Source organism: Drosophila ananassae, chromosome XR, assembly GCF_017639315.1.
Source record: "Drosophila ananassae strain 14024-0371.13 chromosome XR, ASM1763931v2, whole genome shotgun sequence".
NCBI classification, from domain to species: Eukaryota; Metazoa; Arthropoda; class Insecta; order Diptera; family Drosophilidae; genus Drosophila; species Drosophila ananassae.
The window spans coordinates 13,318,955-13,339,803 of NC_057932.1; the positions used below are offsets into that span (position 1 = coordinate 13,318,955).

The 20,849-nt window shown below is 36.6% G+C and overlaps 2 protein-coding genes across 3 annotated transcripts in view; one reads left to right on the forward strand and one right to left on the reverse strand.

Annotated features, from left to right (window-relative positions):
• The window catches only part of LOC6505298 (allatostatin-A receptor), a 123,517-nt gene that overhangs the window by 19,934 nt on the left and 82,734 nt on the right, over window positions 1–20,849 (reverse strand). Inside the window, exon 5 of the mRNA XM_001965676.3 lies at window positions 16,364–16,970. Coding sequence (XP_001965712.1) covers window positions 16,364–16,754 — 391 coding nt within the window. The 5' untranslated portion in view covers window positions 16,755–16,970. The remainder of the gene's footprint in view (window positions 1–16,363; window positions 16,971–20,849) is intronic.
• Window positions 18,041–19,381, forward strand: LOC116655050 (angiopoietin-4-like). 2 transcript variants are annotated; one of them, XM_032452035.2, is made up of 3 exons: window positions 18,041–18,147; window positions 18,198–18,537; window positions 18,586–19,381. In XM_032452035.2, exons 2-3 carry the CDS (start codon window positions 18,504–18,506, stop codon window positions 19,101–19,103), a joined length of 552 nt encoding a protein of 183 aa, XP_032307926.1. In that variant the 5' UTR covers window positions 18,041–18,147; window positions 18,198–18,503; the 3' UTR covers window positions 19,104–19,381. The 2 variants fall into 2 exon arrangements, with proteins under 2 accessions (XP_032307926.1, XP_044573378.1); XM_044717443.1 differs by having other exon boundaries at window positions 18,595–19,381.

Sequence of the window (20,849 nt, forward strand, 5' to 3'; positions counted from 1 at the left end):
TCGGCAAACGCGCAATGAGAACCTGGACCAGCTCTCTGAACGATTTGTTGGACTCTGCATTTTCCTGCATCAGCTTAAATAGAGTGTCCAGTTTGGAATTGATGTCGCGGATGGCATTATCTATTATTGAGAATTTATGGTTGAGCCTAGGGTCAGAAGAAGAGCTTGCGTCACTCTGGAAGGTTGAGCTAGTCCTTGGTTGCATATCCTTGGGCCGAGCTATATCAGCATACGATATATTCGTTCTTAGGGCTTCACCAGGGATGAATCCACGAGAGACATGTCGTGGATTGGTTATCGGGAGTCTAGGCCTCGGTTTTAGTTTTTTAATTTTGTCTATTCTGACTGGGCAACTATTATCTGTTGAGACATGGTTACCGCCACAGTTTATACACAAGTATATATCGCTTACACAGAGTAAAGATCCAGTAGCATGAGGGCCACTACATTTACCACAAATAGGGTCCAGGACACAATAGTTTTTAGAGTGCCCAAAAATTTGGCATCTTTGGCATTGAAGTAGATCCTTTCTACGAGAAGCACGCTCAACAGTGACTCTGTATCTACCAAGTTGAGTTATTTTTAGGGACTCCGCTACATTAGCACTCTGCTTTAAATTGACAAAAAATAAATTTTGCCTAGTTTTAAAATTTATTGTAGCTTCGTTATCATCTTCGTTAACCGGAATGTTCTTCCAATCAGACTTTTTGGGGCAGTATATATTGAGGACCTCAAAGCCCTTGTCAGTAAATCCCTGTTCAATTTGTGATTTTGGAACGTTAGAATGGATTCCTTTGAGCACAACTCTGTATGGCTTGTCTTCTTTTAGCTGATGGTGCCAAAATTGGCAGTTAAGCGACGTTAGTTCATTAACAGCTGCTCGAAAAGCGTTAGAGTTGGCTGCATATATTCTGGAAACACCAAATTTGGAAGTACGAATGTAGTAGTTTGAGGAGCCAATGCTATGATCAAGAGCATTTTCCAATAAGACCGGATCGCTTACATTCGGAACACAGATAGCAGGGATTTTGCTAGATTTTGCTGAATGGTCCTCTCCTCCAAGGGCACCAGTATCTCCATTGATGGAATCAACATCCTCCAGATCCTGTTCCATTTGATCTGCTTCAGCAGCCAGAATCGCGAAACGATTGCTACCCAATGCCTTTGCAAAGAAAGAATCAGCCGTCTTGTTGAGCGGGGTTGAAGTCTGCAGCTTAGCTTTGCGGATCGGGGGTGGAGCGAGAGCAGGTAAAGAGGACTGAGTCACTTCTTTGCGTTTTCGGCTGCCAGTTCGTCCAGGAGCTTGAAACAGACATTTTGAATTGCTTGGTTTATTTACCAACGAAGGTAATACATTTGCAAGCGGAGACGTAGTTGAACAAATGCTGCCGGATGTAGTTGCAGCCACGGTGTACGTAGAAGAATTGCCCAAACTTGTATTGGCGTTTGAAATAGTGCAGGTTACACTGGTAGTAGTGTTACTGCTAATTGTCACCATTGAGCTGGAGGTCCGTGTTTGTTCCGGCATACCTGTAAGGTAGGCAGATAGCTCTGAGCGCCGGTCGCGGATTTGGGATCTTATTTCTCCAGGGTCTGCACCAGCTATTTGTCTCATCTTATCAAATTTATCGCTCCTGCTGCTAGACTGACGGCGAGCAGATGACTCTTCCATTATATCAATAGTTTTCAGTTTAGAACCAAAAGTCTTCAGAATAATATGTAAACGACCTCCCGCTTACGCAATGCGTAGAGCGAGGGGTAAGACCAACACTCTTATTGTCTTACTTATCGCTGTTGACTTACTCGCTGTCGAAGCAGCCACTGCCCTGCAGCGACCAGAAGTAGCCACTGCCCTGCAGCGACCAAAAGTAGCCACTGCCCTGCAGCGACCAAAAGTAGACTTCGTGCGCAAGGTGTACACACGAGCGGTAAAAAGGCCTCAGCAGGATTACTTGAGATAATTGTTCGAAATAACAATAATATAAAATTTTTCTTCCACAAGAAAAATTTGCACAATTATTAGGTTAGTGTGACCAGGACCCAAGCGCTGTCCAGAGAATACTATGTCAGGTAAGGTTATTAAAACTAGGACTAGGTTAATATTAAGACTAGGTTGGTCTTCTATAGAAGAGTGTAAATAATCTGAAGTAATTTGATTCTTCAGTCCAGCATGCTTTTAGGCGCAGCATCAAATTGTTTTGAATATTAATTAAATTTTGATATTTAATTAAGAGCTTTCAAGTTATCCTTTTCGCAATTCAAAGATTATAACAATATAGTGAAAATCGATGTGTAGAAATTGTATATCGGTGCATACTTTTAGGCGCATAGACAATTATTTTGAACATAATTATATTATAATATTAAATTATGAACTTAGGAGTGATTGATCTCGTAATTCATAGTTATCATAAATAAATAGCATAAATAAATTGGTATAAATTTTAAAAATATTATTCCCCTGGTGCATACTTTTAGGCGCATTACCCATATTTTCTTGGAATTAAAATGACTTCATATTGTTACATATTTCTGTTCTATGACAGACTGGAATTTCTTTCATTTTTCATAAACTGCATATATTTAAAATCAAGTATACGACATATGCTGCTTTTGTATGCTTATATGTATTTTAATGTGTGCATTCAATTGTGAGCTTTTCTTAACCGAAAAGGAAAAATCATAATGTGAAGAATCTGGCCGCCATGGCAACAGTTCAGCTTTTTACTTACTGCTCTGGTTGCAGCATCCTGCCCCACAAGACCCCACCAAACAATTTTCCCCACCCCTGCCCCACGGCCACCGCTGAAAAAACCTGCACCTTTGCCCTCTGAGCTTTTCTTTTCCACCAATTACGTGGACAAAAGGCAGCAAACAACGGAGACCCCGGACGGATAGGTGGATGTGGGCAGTGGCGGTGCGCAAGGGGTTGCAAAACCACTTCATTAAAAATATATATTGTGTACACATGTATATCGCCTTGCTTGCTAATTAAATTAAGGCAATTGAAATTAGTAAAGCATTAAGATTTAAAAATTCTCTTTGACGAATTTGACACGCGCCACTGAAGCACTCCATATGTGAGTGGACGGGGAGTGAGTGTGTGTGTGTGACAGGGCATGGGCGGGGAATTGAAAATTCTTAAAGGGAGTCTGGCATTGTTACCATTTCGCCTCTTTGTCCTCGTTTTCCGCTTTCGCTTTCTTCACCCACTTTCTTGCAAGCTTCATGTTTTCTTTTCTTCGCCTTTTCAACACGAGTCCCCCACCCCCCACCTTTCGTTTTTTTTTCTTGGCCAAAGGAGCCACTTGCAATTAGCCAACAATTTATGTTGGTCTATAGAAAAAGCAGCGTGACAAAAGGACAGGAAAAAGCGAACGAGACCTCGCCAGTCTGGGAGTCGACGGTGTCGGACTGTAACAAAATGTTGGGAGAAGTCCTTGCCAAGGGATTGATGGCGGGCCCAAGGAAGGAAGCCAAAGGAAATATAAACTCAAAAGACCAACAATCATTCGAGTCAAAAAACGTAGGAAGTCCTCCCACTCCCACTCCCTCTCACAAAGAGCATCTCAGGTGGGCAAGTCAAAGGAAATGGGAAATGTCGCGGAGTAGACTTTAAAAAAATATATACTTGATTATTAACCTTTGCAATGCTATTTATATGGAAATTCTCATTTTTTTAAAACTGAAATCAGTTGGAAATCATAGCTGTATCCGTAACAAATTTGTTAGATAATTTTTATGTAGTTTTATATTTTTTCTTAAAAATCGTAAAAGCTTTGACTCATAAAAATATTAATCCATAAAAAATAAATCTTGGATGTTTAGAAATTATTTTCACATAATTTTTATAAGGCCACACTGTAAAAAATCTTTAGTATTTAATTGTATTTGCTTAAACGTCCTTTTTTCCTTAGCGTTTGGACTGAATTCAGTTTCAGTTTAACAGTCTTAAAACAGTTTAAGAAGTATTTCTAATGATTATAGAAATTTCAAAATATGGTCACATTGTACAAATATTTGATATTTAAAGATCTACTAAAAATGGATTGGTTTCTATAAGTAAGAAAATTTCCACCGATTGGGATAAAAACTATAGTTAACAATAAATAAAAAATTTGTGTAATATTATTATAACATTACCACAAAAAGTATGATTTGAAGATAATACCAACAAAAATTATAGTGTTTCTAAATGATAGGTTCGATATGGAATTTAATTAAATTGTTCCCATTAGTAATGGTATTTTAAGTTAAAAAACAAGAAAGGAAAGCTAACTTCGAGCGGAGCCGAAGTTTATATACCCTTGCAGTTCAGTCGCAGTCCGCTAGGTGGCGCCACGCATCTTATATTATTAGATATGTAGCGGATCGTATATAGTTGGCCGATCCTTATGAAATTTGGCATATCGAATTATTTTGCCAAAAGAGTAATCTGTACCAAATCCCATCTTTCTAACTTAAAAAACACCAAAGTTATGCCAATTTCGATCGTTCTATGACAGCTATAGGATATAGTCGGCCGATCCTTATGAAATTTTGCACACAAGATATTTTGGTCAAATATAACATGTGTGGAAAGTCCCAACCCTCTAACTTAAAAAACACCAAAGTTATGGCATTTCCGATCAATCAGTTATATGGCAGCTATAGGATATAGTCGACCGATCCCGGCCGTTCCGACTTATATACTGCCTGCAAAGGAAAGAAGGGTGTGTGCAAAGTTTCAACTCGATAGCTTTAAAACTGAGAGACTAGTTTGCGTAGAAACGGACAGACGGACAGACGGACAGACGGACAGACGGACAGACGGACAGACGGACAGACGGACATGCTCATATCGACTCAGGAGGTGATCCTGATCAAGAATATATATACTTTATAGGGTCGGAGATGTCTCCTTCACTGCGTTGCACACTTTTGACCAAAATTATAATACCCTCTGCAAGGGTATAAAAATAAATGTAATATATTAACGTTCTCCTGTTTCTCTGAGTGCAATAATTGAAACAGCGAGGCGGGCCGCAAATCAATTTCCTTTTCAAATATATATTTAGCGCAGGATGTTTCAAGGTAAACAAAAACCGAAGACCCCTCCCAAAATAATACATATATATATAAAAAAGGCCCGCAATAGAGTAATAGAAAAATATAAGAATAGAAATGGGAATTGGAATAGGAATAGCGATGGAACTCAAAATGCGAATCAATAGTAATGGCAACAGGCGAAGGCCGGCAACAATAATAACAATAAATACCCAGGCACTAACTTTTTTGTTTGGGTTATATAAAAAGTATATACATACACACATGATATATAAATATATACATTTATTTTATATATATCCGGAAAAGTAGCAGATGTGTGCCAGGCATGAGGTGGTTCAACTGCAAGTAACCCGTGTAAGCCCTTGCCAAAATATTCATTGTTTATTGTCGGATGGGAGACAGCGCAGGCTGCTGGATAGTTTTTGGCAACAGATTGGTAACAAATTTGAGCCATTTTGGCAGCAGAATTTGCATTGGATTATGGCCTAAAGTTGCCAAAATATTTTATTCAAAATATTATAGGGTGCGCATTAATTTAATGATGGTGGAAATATTTCTTCGAATTGAAAACGAAATTGTTTGCAATATTAATATTTGATTAGAACCTGTATGTTCTTCCGAAAGTTTCTAAACATGTTTTTAGGTTGATTTAAAATTAAGTTTGTTTTGTTTATATAGGTGGGCCCTATATATAACATTTGGGGAAATTTTGAGTTATATATATGAATAACATATTTTAAATGAATAATTAATATAGTACGCCCTAAAACTAAATGAATATTTGCTAAGATTTATTTAAAAAAAATAAAAATTCATAAACAAAGGGTAAAGTGAGAGGAAAGCTGCTACCTATTTTTGTCCTATTGATTTTATTCATAGAATATATCTCAGCAACTCAAAAAATACAAATTAATTTTATTCATAGAATATATCTCAGCAACTCAAAAAATACAAAAACTACCTTTATAAATCTTGACTCCGCTTTTGACCCAAACACGCATTAAATGAAATACTTATATTTTTTGCTATATTTTTCCCTGGCTCTAGTTTTAAATTGGTTCAGTTGGAAACTTTTGGCTGGGGCTTTATCAATTAACAGAAGGCGGCAGCAGCCAGATATTTGTGTGTGTACTTTTGTAAATACATATACATACACTAGGCCAGTTGGCTAACCAACTTTTTGTGGGCGCGATGTTGACACACAAGGAGCTTGGCGGGACCACAAAACGGGGGAAAAAACGGAAAGGGTCCGAAAAGGGATCTGCGCTGGGGCATTAACTTTTTCCTCGCCATTAAAGAAAAAAGTGTGCCAGTTTTTGTTTCTATTTTTTGTCTGGCTGGCATTTTACAAAATAATAAAGTGTAGCATAATTTATGGGGCATGGTAGAAAAACGAGGCTGTGTGCGAAAAAGTTCTTCAAGCGCAAAAAACGCTTGTTATTTAATGCCAGCAAAAAAAAAAGTATATCTTATATATAAATAAAAAAAAAAGTAAAAAGCAGGAGGCGTGGTCCTGAGCAGCTTACAAATAAACAAATAATCAGGCAACACTCTGGCACATGTGTGTGTCCTAGACAGGATTTCCTGTTCACTCACATCGGGGAGCATAAATTCACTTTTATTGAACTTTAATGTCACTCTAATGCCTGCCCATTTCCTTCGCCACGCCCCTCTCCTTGTCGCTCCTTCCTCCCCCTATTTTAACTTTGTTATTGATGCACTTCAAGTATGTGTGCCTGGGTCGACGTATACGCAATTTGAGCTCTGATTTAGTACGAAAAGCCAGGAAAAAGGCTCTTTGGATCCGCATATGTAAGTGAAATTAGGAATTTAAAGCAGTACTTGCTTTTAATATTTAAAAACAATTTATATACGTTGTTTAGATTATTTCTTAGGGATTCTACGTGTCGTATACGCAATTCGAGCTCTGATTTTATAGTGAAATCTGTGGAGAATTCTACAAGAATTTTCATATATAAGTAAAATAAGGAAATGTACTACATTATATACTACAATATAATTTAATAATAGCTGTAAAGCGGTTTCGGAAAAATGTGCAATATGAACTTTAGAAAAATGGGTATAGCCTTGTTCTGAACAGTATGGTACCCTGTACCCTGTACTACTTAATTTAAATTCAAAAAACAATAAATTAATTAAATTTTTAATATTAAGTCTTATATTTGCCTGGATTTTGAAAAAAATATCATAAAATAGCAAATATCAGATATACATAGGAACTTCTGAGCCCATTATTCCATTATTATCAAAATTATGTATTATAATACTAATTTTAAAAAATTACCAAGCTTCTATCATATAAAACACCAAAGTTGTGACCATTTCCGATCGTTCAGCTATATGGCAGCCATAGGATATAGGCATGATTATAATGGCATATCATGGCATGATTATAAGTTAAATGAAAGCATATTGGATGTACCACTACATTTTGACTCTAATTATGACTGATTTTTTGTTGGTTTTCCTAATAAAACGTAAAAACATTGAAATCAAAAAAGTTCAAATATTATCTGACACAAAATAAAGTGAGATAATACCTGCCACTTTATTAAGTATCACAAACAACACCTTAAACAATCATCTAAAAAATAAGTTTCAACATAGACATTAATTAATTGCCATTAAAATAAAAATATATATATTTTCTTGATGATTTGTTGGTAAGTTAATCACCAATTCATTGTTATGAGCCCACTTTTCCGCTTCAAAGTTAATGACGAATTTTAAGAGATAATTAAATCACACTGCCTGATTATTTCTGAATAATTTTAATGACTCTGAATTGAATTCGCAATTAAAATTGGAAGTAGCTCGCTGAGTTAGATATTCGGTGGGGCTTTTGTTTTATGATCCAATTAAAGTCGGCAGCCGGTTAGGAGCCGTAAGCCTTTCCTGCTTAGGTTCGGACCATTAAGTGCATAAATGATTGCCCTTTGGGGCGCAGGATATGCAGGAATATTTTGGTAATGCAGTAACCTAAAGTACAGTTGCTACACCCATAACTATGGCAATTAATTTAAATTTTAATGCACCAGACAGGACGGGCCAGAGACCGAGAAAGGTAGAGACATCCTGTTTTGGCACATGAATATCCGGTTACAAAGGACCTCACCAGACCGGACCGGACCGAAGCGAGTCCTTTGTCCATTGTCCTTTTCTTGGCCCATTTGCTAGCCGGTCCTGTGCAATCTTCAGACTTTTTCCTGCCCACTCCTGGCCCGGCTTCATTATTTTCGTTTCGTTTTGTTTTCGTTTCTTTTATTTGTATCATTTTCCAGCCTATACAAATAAATATTTAATGTCAATGACAAACGCAGGAGCAATCAAAGGAGGGATCGAAAATATTCCTGGAACCGAGAGTACATACAATACCATAAAATATGGTAACAATTAAAAGATAAGATTTTAATTACGTTTTGCAAATGACCAAAAATAATAATTGAAGATTTGAAATCTCTCATTCCAGAGCCTGCAAACAGACATTTTGGATGAAAACGCATTAGAATATATCAATAAATTGTAGCTCGCTTAGTTAAGACGATGACAGTTAATACGAGAATATCATTCAATTAATTATTATTTAAAATTCATTAATTACAATATGTTTGACAAGATGCTTAAATGATTTTAAAGGCTTTTGCCAGAGGTTTGATTGACTGTGAATCAACTTAAATACCTGTGAGTCTACACGGTTGTGTCTACGGCATACATATATTTTATAAGAGGGAGAAGACACTTCTGTTCAACAATGCCATTCTACCCTTTCAGAACGACAACAATGGCAGCGGCATCGAAAATCAACATTAACATTAACACAGCCAGCCATCAATGTTGGCGGCAGCATTGGGGCATCATTACCATTGACAAACAAATGTAAATCAATCAATCAGACAGCCAGTCAGGCCGACACAGGAAAATAATTTTCGGTTTCTTGAACTCCGAGGAGGCATTACCAGGAGATTCTTAATCAACGTCTGGTTCGATTAAATTATAACTCAATTTAACTCGAGCATTAGCTTTTCATTTCTTATAATTTATTTAATAAGTTATTAAAGATAATAACGGGGATAATAATGGAGTAATAACGGGAAAAACTTTGAAATTTATAATTTGTTTTTAAAGATAATATGTTCGTGAAAAGTATAGTATTTTAAAATTAAAATACTTAAATGTACACATTTTTCTATTTAATATTTATGAAATTATGCCCCTAGAAAGGCGACCACTGTCTAATTGTTATTTTTAATTAGCCTAAATATATGTCACATTATTTTTCTTCAGTGAGCAGTTATCTTTCAAGGCACAAAAAGGGTCCCATCTTGATGAAGCTTATTCCCTTGTTCGTCTCAGCCATGAGGTATTTTAAAAAAATGTTCCGCTCTTTTTAATCTTAATTTATTCTTTTTTGTATTCTAACATTCTTTTGAATGGCGCTGCATTGTTGGATTATTGATGGGATTTGCATCAGGCGGCGGACGAATATAAAATCTATGGCCACTTGGCAAAGGGGGCCGAAAGCCCAAGGACAGGGGGACTGTTAGGGCTGTTAAGGACACCTGGTCGACAGTGGCGAGAGGCACGGCCATATGGCGAATATGTGTTGACAAGAGGGCGCCACAAGTGTCTAAGGACGATGGAGACATCATCGCTATCGAAGGATATGTCAGGGTCTAGGGGTCGCACAAGGGAGTGGAAAAACAGTGAAAGGATACCGGAGCCGAGGCTGAAAGCAAGGCACACACACAAATGAACTGGCAAATAAAAACTAAAGGTGAACGTCAAAAGTTCTGAGTTCTTGAAAATAGAAAAACGAAAAAGGTTCATGCTGAAAAGTGGGCAGTTTCACTCGCCCTAAATATGTGAGGGTTAAATCGTCATAAATAGTGTTACATTGTTTGGATATATGTGATGTTGGTTTTTTCTTTAAGATATTAATTCATTTTATAAATTTTTTGAAAAAAAAGAGATTGATAAAAAATGTTACTCCAAGAAGCGGTTAGAGGCACCAAAAACATGCAATAAAATATTATTGTCCGCTAAGTTTTATCCCAGATATAAAAAGTTTTTGTCCGCTAGCTATTTATTGTATCTTTGTTTTTGTGTGTTTGATTATATTTTTTTATTTTCAATACAATTAATTCAAAAGAGATTGTTTTTTCTGAATTTTTGTATTTTTTTTTATGACCATAATTTTGTAGTTTAAAATGTAAAATTGAAAATTATAATATCACAAGGGAGAGTAATTTTTTTATTTGCGTAAAGCGCAATCTTCAATTAATAATAATTATTGATATGATTAATTTTTTTTTTTAAGATTATAGTTATGCAAGTATATTTAAAAAAAAAGGATACGTTCAAGGATTTCCATAAAGTCGGATTAGTTATCTGGAACAGCATCGGTTCGCGAATATCATCGAGCTGGAGGACAACTGTTGTCTGGCGCTTTCTACCTGCCTGGTTGGCTTTGTTCTCCGCCAGCGCAACGGGTTTATTATTATTTTTTGTTGTTTTGGGGTCCCAGGCTACACGGGGTCCGTGGGCGTGGGCGTGGGCGTTGGCCCCGCCCACTCACCCACACATATGCATACGCACAGGCCCCGACAGACATTGCATTGAAAAGTAAAACAATAAAATTGTACATGGCCCATAAAAAAACATAAATATGATGAATGTACCAGAGTGTGAGAAAGAGACAGGTATTGTGGTGTAAAAAGGACGGCAATTGCCTGGGTGTGAGTGTGTCTGTGTGGGTGTGTCGGTGTGTGTGGCCCACTTGGGCATTGTTTGTCTTTGCTTGCGTTTGTGTTTCTGTTGGCATTTGTATTGCCTGCTTTTAGGCGCTGTACTCAATGCTGGTTATAAATTTTATCACTATCAACGCTGGATAATAAATTTGTACGCCTTGTGGATTTGTGTAAATTTACCCAACGCACACTCGTACACCCACACACCCACACACCCGCACAAGCCCTCACAGCCACACACGCACAAATACTTTCCATATGCTGCTTAAATGCTGTTTCATAGCATACTTTTGTGCGTACGTTTTTACGGGGCAATAGAAAGAAGAGAACAAAAAAATACCAAAAATACCCACATCTGTTCCCTCAAATTGCAACTACGTGCAGCGTGCAACATCCTTCAAGTGTCAGGATAAGAAAAAAAAAAGAATTTATATCGGAACCAGGACCGAGTTGCTGAAGGGAAAGCTCTTGAAAGATTGAAGCTTATCCAAGGAGTGAAGTGCCCGGCATTCTTCGATAATAAAGTGCTCGACACTGGAAGCTCGCCGTCCTGGTCTATTAAACAGGGTTCGAAAAAAAGGCTGCAGGACTGGGAACAGGTGTATCCTTCAGTTGTACACGTGTATGTTGTGCTTCCATTACAAGCATCTTTTCAAAAATCATCAGACAACAACAAAAAAGTGGACCGAAAATTCTTGCCAAATTTTATCGGAAAAGGGGTTTGCTTTCGGGATTTGGACACTCGATATAAGCTTCAATCGTGAAAAGCGTTGTATTTTCCAAGATAAAGGAAAAATAAATAATAATTGGTATGCCTTGTTCAACATTTGGAACTATTACCGGGCATTAGATAGGTAAGAAGCTCTAGTACTTAAAACTATCCTTAACTTACCTTTACCATATAAAGGTTTTATTTTAAAATTGTTTACATTAAACCAATCGGAGAATTCCCCCCTGCGATTCGCGAGAAATTCGCAAATGGGAATCGGAATCGGGAATTGGAACAATATGAGAGCAGAAAAATGAGGGAAACACCAAAATGCGGAAATGGGAAATGCATTTTCCAGCGAAAAGCCACAATAACAATTCAAGTGAAAGTGCCAACAATTTATAGAGCATACCCCCTCTCCCCAGGTGTGCGGTATAGGACATCCTTCGGAAATATATATATATTTTTTGCCACCATGTCCAGCTATCAGATAGCCCCATAACCCCTTTCCCGGAGCGATCTGGGTCTCGGGGAAATGGCATTATGCTTTCATCTAAGTTGATTTTGTGGTTCCATCTGTCCTCTGAGCCTTGAATCAAAAGGATACAAGCGTCGAACGGGGCAAAAAAAAGGCAAAACTGTGTCGAATGTGAAACATGTTTTGGGTTTGGGACCAAATCAAATTTGCCAGCGCTGTCAGAAAAGCCACCACAACAGGAGCTGCAGAATAAAATGGCCAAAAATGTTATCACAAAGTGTGCCAAGCTGTGAGAGTACCTAGTTCGTGGTTTTGCGTTTATTTTCCGTGTGAAACCGAAAGTCCTCCGAAAATGTGGAGAGATATTCTGGAGAGATATAACTATTCATATACTTTATACATTTTTTTGAACAAAATTTAATAAAATAATTTTAATATTATGTATATAGAAAAATAAAACTAAATGAAACTAAGAGAATCTTATTATTTAGTGACACTATTTAGTGACATTATTTAGTGAATTTAGTGATTATCACATTTTTGTTGGCTATTATTTGAGTTAATATATATATATATGTGTTAATATATTATATAATATATACCCCTTCCTCACAAAAACTACAGGATACCAAAAAAAAAGAGTGCTACAAAAAAGTGCAAAAAAAAGGGGAAAAAATAGAGAGAAAGGATTATGCTTCGGGGACGAGTCACGTTTCTGTTCGTCTGGCCAATTACAATTTTATAACAAAATTTTGTCGAAAGCCAAGGGGACATTTCCACCGAGGACGTCCTCCCAGATATCTCAGGACCGTCTTTTTTAGCCCTGTTCCGTCCAGGCGAGTTTAAAACTGTGAATCGAGTGCTGTCAAAGCCGGAAATTTTGACAAAGGCTAATGCAAATTGAAGTGACAATTCGGTTGCCTGGAATCTGTATGTACAAACATTCTTGGAACATAAATTATAATTAGGCAGGATTCTGATTTGGATTCGTGTTCTTTGTGTATTTTGTATTTTGCGTATTTTGTTGCGGTTAGTTCCGATGCCCCAGATTTACACAAATTGCTGTTGACAGTCTGTGCCAGAGAGTTGTGAAAACTTATGCATACATTTCGGGCACAATAGTATCGTGTTGCCGTTTGTTTGACTTTTGGCGAATCGCCTGTCGGATTAGCCAGAGCCAGCCTGGCAAAAACAATATTTAAATTACAAATTCAACAATCGCCCACTCGACTCCAAGGACGACTAGGACGAGACGCCTTCATCTATCAAAATCCATGGAAAATTGACTTGCCAGCCATAAAGTGCAGATAAAATGCACACATACACCTCGCTCCTTGGAGGCCAAAACGATTATGTCCTCATGATCACACTTGGTCTAATCCTTCCTCTCGGAAAGCAGAGCTGGCCATGTGTAATGGCATTTTGACAAATTATCCATCCATAAGCCATAAATACACGCCTGCACTTTGCACTCCTGGCAGCTAAATCGTGTGCTCAACGTTTTTCAAAAAGGGTATTGAAATATGGAAAATAGAAACTAATTTTCAAAATATGTATTTGAAAATAAGAGATCAAGGATTTTTGTACCACATTTACAACAGAATATATTTCGGTTTAAGATAGAGAAAATTATCTATTAAAATAAAGTATACAAAGTATCTCAACCCAGACTGACTGAAACTAGGAAGTTATCTCGAGTGCCTCTAATTTTTGCCTTCATAATTTGCCATAAAATCCACACGTTCATTTACAAATCATTTATCATAATGCCGCCAACGCAGCTGACAAAGTGGCTTTCCACTTTCCACCCAAGTAGCAGTCGCAAAATCGAGAGGGTGTCTAAGAAAATACTAATGCACCAAGAAAAAATGTTGAGAGTTTCCTGATTTTATTCTCAAAAACGAAGGAAAATATTTTAGTTTTTAATAATAAAAAATATATAATGTTATTAGACACTTAATTAACTTTTTATTTATAAATAAAAATGTGTGCGTCAATTTTAGTGTGACCAGATAATGTAGACAATATACAAATCCCTATAGCCTTCCGGTTTTTTTAGCTTTTTAAATAAATTAAGTTTGACCTTATCTGTCTTAAATTAAAAGATAACATATTTGAATAGTGTTATTTGATTCTGCAGTTTAATTAAAATATTAAATGAGGATTTTCTCCAAGTGTAGGGGGTGTTGCGGATATGTGGGTGTCTGGCAATAGGATGCCTAGTGCCACTTGCGACTTTAATAAAACTTTTCGCTCGGCCTGACAGCACCGAGAATGGAAAGCGAGTGAGAGGAAACCGACATGAAAAACACTTTTCACGACGCGGAGTGGGCGGGGTCGCCTGCACTCTGGCCTCCTCATTTGTTTCTTGGATAACTTTCAAGGGGGCCCGGGCCGGCTATTTGTCTCCAAGCGAGATTCTTTTCCAACTCGGAAAGGATACTGAAATAGCTCGGTGTTCCAATTACTTTTTATTCACAGTGTTTCCAGCTAAAGTCTCTATTATTCGATTAATCAACGGATAATAAACGATTTCTTAGAACTTATTTTTTTTAAGTTTTAAAGGCTGTAATAATAATTTTGTCTTTATTAGCTAAAGTGTATTAGATTATTCTGTTCGCAAAGGCCAGCTCAAGAAAAAGTCTTGAATTAAAACTTAGTGGTATGGTGGAAGGGGTCTGGTGGCAAAGACATTGTATTCTTTGTTCTTGACGTTGGGGACTAGCTATTTATTTTTTACAATCCCTCTATTTTTAGCATGTTTGAGCCTTTTTTTCCTCATATTTCTTTTGTTTTTGCATCGTTGCCCCGACAAAAAAAAGTCAGCAACAGTCTAAAAGTGGATGTGTCTTGGGTAGAGGATATATTACTTATTTGAGTGAAATTTATTAAAACATCAAAGGAAATAAAATGAATTGATTTTTATCGAAATTATCAGTTATCGTTAGTTTTTAATGGGATACTAACACATTTTCCAATTTGTCTATTAAGTGCAGTTGTAATTTATTTTTTAGTTTCTGTAATTAAAACTTGTGATTTAAAAAATTTGAATTGATCGATTGTTTCGATTATTTTCTTGCAGTACACTCTCATGTCTAGTGGCATCTCAGGTGTAATGGCTTCTGAGATTTTCACGCCAAGGTTGCCAGAGGAAGGCAACAAAACCGTAACAAAAAAGACTGCATGCAAAATGAGTTTGCCAGTTGAGATTTAGTCTGCTGGGCTGCTGATAGGGCACACACACAGAGGCACAGTGGCCCAGTCACCACATGCATTCAAGTGTTTGAGGTAAAATTTTCCCACTTCCCCCTTAACCCTTTTTTTTTGCCAAGTCTCTGGTTCTTTCGGATGCAGCCTTCTTTTTGGGGCAAGGACAGAGAAATGATTCAATTATTTGCCTTAAATTGGTTGTGCACAAAATCAAGTGTTCAAGCAAAATAGGCATTTTATTGTGAAATAATTGGATTATTTGTCCAAAAGAAAGTCTAGAAAATATAAAAGTTTATCAACGACTTTAGTTATCTCTCCAAAACGCTATCCTTTCACATTATTTAACCTAAATACTTTTATTCAATTAATTAATTAATTAGTGACTTATGAATTGCAGCTTAATGTGTATTTTTGCCAGCCTATTAAGCGTTTTTGCAATACTTTCAGAATTGCAATCTTAACGATCTGAGACTCCCCTCCTTCCCTGGATGTTGTGCGCTTTTTCCTTCCGTAATGGGATATAAAAAATCAATTAGCTTCCGCTTGAATGCTCAGCTCTTGCAGTCGTTTTTATGTTTTTATGGCCTTCCCCTAGCACCCGGCTTCATTTGCAATTATTACGCATAATTTGCCAGAGGTCGCTAATGAAAGCGCTGGTCGGATGCGAGTTTGACTTTTTTTATGGGGAGCGGAGCCCTCCAGGCAGGTCGCCACACAAGAACATTTTTGCTTAAGCCCAGACCACGGCTTTAATATATTGATGGAGAGCTTCGTTGCTGGTGTAATTGTGTCTAGATTAATTTTGTTTTAGGGCTGCTCTCTAATTCTTAATTAAATATGTGTATTTGGTTGGTATTTGAATGAGTAACAGAATATCTTTTCGCTTAAGAACTAAATCTAAAGAAGAATCTTTTTTTTCCTAAAAAAGTAAAGGTAAAGTAAATATTTTACACACATTGTGTCATAATGATTGTTATAATAAGAATCTTTTGTTTTAAGCTAAAGAACAAAGTCTAAAATTAAATCAGTTTATTTTTTTTTTATTCAAAATAAATTATAAAGCATCTAATATTGGCTTCTAATATTGATTGAGTAATTTTTTAATATATAGCAATATTTGTAGTTTTCTTTTCCGTGCTGAGTACTCACCGAGTATGACCAGTCCGTTGCCGAGTAGTCCAGCGAATCCGATAATGCCGAAAAATACGGGCACTATCGTGGACACAATCCGCTCGAGAGCCACACTCTCCGGATCGTACTCCATCGAATCGTTGGCGTTGTGGTCCGAGGAATATGGGAAATTATTCCCACTACCATTTCCATTTCCATTTCCATTGCCATTGCCACTGGTACTGCCAATCCCAATCCCATTTCCATTCCCATTCCCATTGCCGTTGCCATTCGCATTGTAATTGTTAGTGTAGTTGCCACCAGTGGCATCTACTGGGCCGCCGTTCTGGCTTGTGGCGGCCAAAGAGGCTCTGGGCCAGCTGCTAATTAGGATGGCCAACAATAGGGCCACCACCCGAAGGTTGCCCATTTTCGGATCGATTCTTTCAATATCTCTCTCACAATCTATCTTTGGCCAAGTGCGTGGGCGGGGCGAGGCGAGGCGAGGCGGGGCTTTTTAATTTGCCCCCGTCTCCCAAAACAGGTCACTCTCCCCTTCTGGGTTTATCGATATCCTTTGATTGTATCAAATGCCAGCCACGCCCACCGCATAATTTGCATTTCCGTGAGTTATTTATTCGTCCGCCTGCAAGAGACAAATTGGAGTAGAGCAATAAATAATTTAGATGCAGATACAGATACAGATGCCGAGATACGGATACAAAGATGTGCAGATATAGATACGTGGCCATAGAGGCGACGCAAATAAATCCCCATCTCCATCAGGATAATAGATGGACGAGAACAGTCAAGGTCAACCCGCCACCTAGATCCCCACGACCCACCCCATGTGTGTGGGAGAATGTTTTGGTTTGGTTTTATGTGTTTTCAAAGTAAAATATTAGCCACAGTGGGTTGCGGCTTGAAAATTGAGGCTTCAAAAACCAAACTGCCAAGGAAATGCATTAAAAAGTTTTCAAATTAGAATGAAATGATTTCTTTAAAAACTGATTTATTACAAATTTATTAAATTTGCAAAATTATATAGTGATAAACATACCTAAATAACTTGAAATAATACAAAAAGATTTGAATAAAAGCTGGAATAAAAACAAACTTAGAGATAACCCACTATAACGTTTAGATTATTTTTGACCTGTAAAAACCAAAATGTGAATTAACTCGAATTCGAATTATGAATCATTTGAATAATCGAGTTTTTAATTAAACAAATAAGGTATTTAATTAATTCTTAGTTATTTTCTGGCAATAATATTTATAAATTTAGAAATAATGTTCCCAAGCTATTCCACAATATTTATTTCTTAAAGAGCTTTTAAATAATTATTAAAATAACCATGAAATTGGTTAAAGTCAAGGTTTCTTAGACGTTATTTAAGTAATTTAAATAATAGCTTTGATTAGAGTATATATGTTTCTAACTAAATAGTTTAAATGAACACGTTATTGTATTAGGAAGTCGCCGAGCAAAATATTAAATGCTTGCTAATCAATTATTTTTTGGCCTTTGACATCACACCCGTACGCATTCTATCTATGGGATGTGACTTTTTCATAGATGTGCGCTGATTCGCAGAACTCGCACGAAGACTGATCCTGATTAGAAAGTTTACAGCTCAAGTGAAAGGTCGGGGAAATGAAATAAAATTGCGAAGCCATGAGTTTTAAAGCATCAGTTGAAATTCTTCCAGGGTTCTGAACACAAAAGTTTCGTTTAAGCGGAAAGATTAAAAATGATCCTACCAGTAATCTTCGTTTCGGCAGTTTATTTTTTTTCTACCTCTCTAGGATATGAACAGGAGGTAATAATAATATTTTGAAAATTTTAAATTTCTAAATTTAAGTTCCTCAGTCCTGCTATTTATCGGATGAAATGGAAGAAGAGTGTGCCGCGGTTTGCTATCCCATTGTTAAGCCCCTACTGCGGTATTTTGAAAAGTGTCAGGACAAAGATGCAAAGTACTTTCAGTTGCAGGATAAATATACTCAAGTTCTGGAAAAAAACTCAAATTTGCTGCTTCAACTTTAGGAAGTAAATCGTCAATATGAGGAATCGCAATTAAATAGCCAAAAAAAGGATCTGGAAATTTTAGAATTAAAAAAAAAATGTGAGCTCGGGACATTAAAAAATCAATTTGGAGATGAAATAAATGAAGAAATGTCAAAAACAAAGACAGAGGCACAAACCGAAGGTATGTTGCAGCTCCCTAATTCGGAAAATACGACATTAAATGTTCTAGCTCTTACAGATCGGTGTCGACCAACCTCAAATGGCGCTTTTGAAGTCCAAGATATTCAAATCCCAAACACAGAGTCTTTCAAAGTGGTCTGTCGCTCATCTAAGATTTTGGCATCCGATTTGATGATGGTTTACCGTAAACCCTTTAATTCAAAGGAATTTAATCGTACGTTAGAGCAATATACAAGTGGATTTGGAAATGTCAGTACAATACAAACCAGGGGCTTCTTCATCGGATTGGAACGACTCCACCTTCTGACCAATAAAAATCCCCATGAGTTGATTATTTTCGTGTATCCATCGGGAAAACTTAAAGAAATAAGGTGCGACAACTTTGTCTTGGGTAGTAAAAGTGAAGGTTATATTGTGAAAACACTTAGCGAGTGTTCTGCGGACTCAAGCATCTTAAGTCAGGGTTTAAAATTTGCCACATTCGATCTCAATGATGAAAATTCTCACCGTAATAAGGCACATAAATGGGGCTTTGGCTGGTGGATCGATTCTGGGTGCGTACTCTAATTTATTTTTACCTTTTCCATATCTCCAAAAGGAAAATTAAAAAAAAAAACTCCCACGAAATAATTATTTATATATTTGATTTTAATTTTACAGAACTAAAAGAAGTACTTTAAATGATAGTATAGTCATGACTATACGAAGAAAAAATTAACATAAAAATAAAACTAACAGCCTTTCAAACAAGAATGGACTTTGGATAATACAAAATGATAAGAAAATATATAGAATTTAAAAAAAAATTGTATTACTTAATTATATAGATAAGAGCTATTATTCTAATACGGCAATGAATAAATTTTTTTAAATAAAATATAGTTTATTACCAGTCATTTCGAAAAAGTTTAAAAAAGTTAAACAGGCAAAAGAAAAACTATACGTATATTTTAAGTTCAGATATTTCAGTATAAGGCCCAAGTGTCTCTTGAAAAATAAACCATCGACACTTTTGTTTAGTTTTAAAACATAATTTCCAGAAGTCATCCTCAAAGTTAAGAATCTTAATTAATAAAAAAACAAAAACTTTAGATTTTTATAATTTTTATATTCTTACTAAAAAGGGATTTTCTTGCTAAAAAGTAAAGCTGGAGTAAAATGTATAAAAAACAGTTCCACAGTATATGGACCACTGACCATCATCTGCATGGCCGTGTAAAAATTATGCAAAATTAATTTACTTCCATTACACAGTAGCACACGGACATGGGTAGCGAGATGTGGGGTTGGGAGGGACGGGAGTGGGCCTTGGCAAACATTCATCACATTTGCATACCTTAATAAATAACATTGATGCCCAAATCACATGGACATGAAGGGGAAACATTACGTATACGCCACGTGCTCCGCATCAATTAGTCGCTGAAGGATAACACTTGTATACAAGTTGTTTCCTGTTTCCTGTTTTATTTTTTGTTTGGTTTTTTGTTGTTTATGTTTTTTTGTTTTGTTCAATGTCATCACACTCTAACTACTTTGGGTTTGGAGAGGAACGGCAGACAGCCAGACTAATCGAGGAGACATACATATGTGCTGTCATGTGTGCAACTCAAACTGAAATGGCACGCACCGAACGCTGACAGTTGGCTTAAGCTGTCAATTAACATATTATTAAGCGAGTAACACCCCGATGCGAGCAGGATGCGCCGAAAGGACGGCCAGGGGGATTGACAAACGATGAAAACCGACAAAAAATATACATGGGGAAAGGGCAAGCGAACACAAAAGGACGTCGTATAATTGAGTGATGCTGGAATTGTGGATCTTGAGTTTCAAGAGTATTTTCTCAAAGCCATCCAAGATAAGCGCAAGGTTTTGTTTTTTGTTAAGTCAAGGTAAAAAAAGTTGTTGATGATGTGTGAAGGACCATTAGAAAAAAATAAGGTTTTCCATTTAGTCAGAATTAAGGCCATAGTTAAAAAATAAAATGAATTTAAGAGGAGAAAAATATTAATTTAGTGCTATACTGCCGAACCAATTACTGCGTAAATATTTATACTATTATATATAAATATTTACTCAAAGCATAAAACACAATTTATAGGCAAGAAAAGCCCTCCCAAAATAATACATAAACATAAAATATGTTCAATGCCATGAAATTTGCATCTGCAGAACAAAATTGGAGTCATGATTTGGCCAGATTGTATGCATAGAAACTGACAGAGTGACACAATAAACTACCCCTATTTATATACACTACATGGAATATATTCCGCAGATAGTGGAGGATATACATAAATTATTCAGATA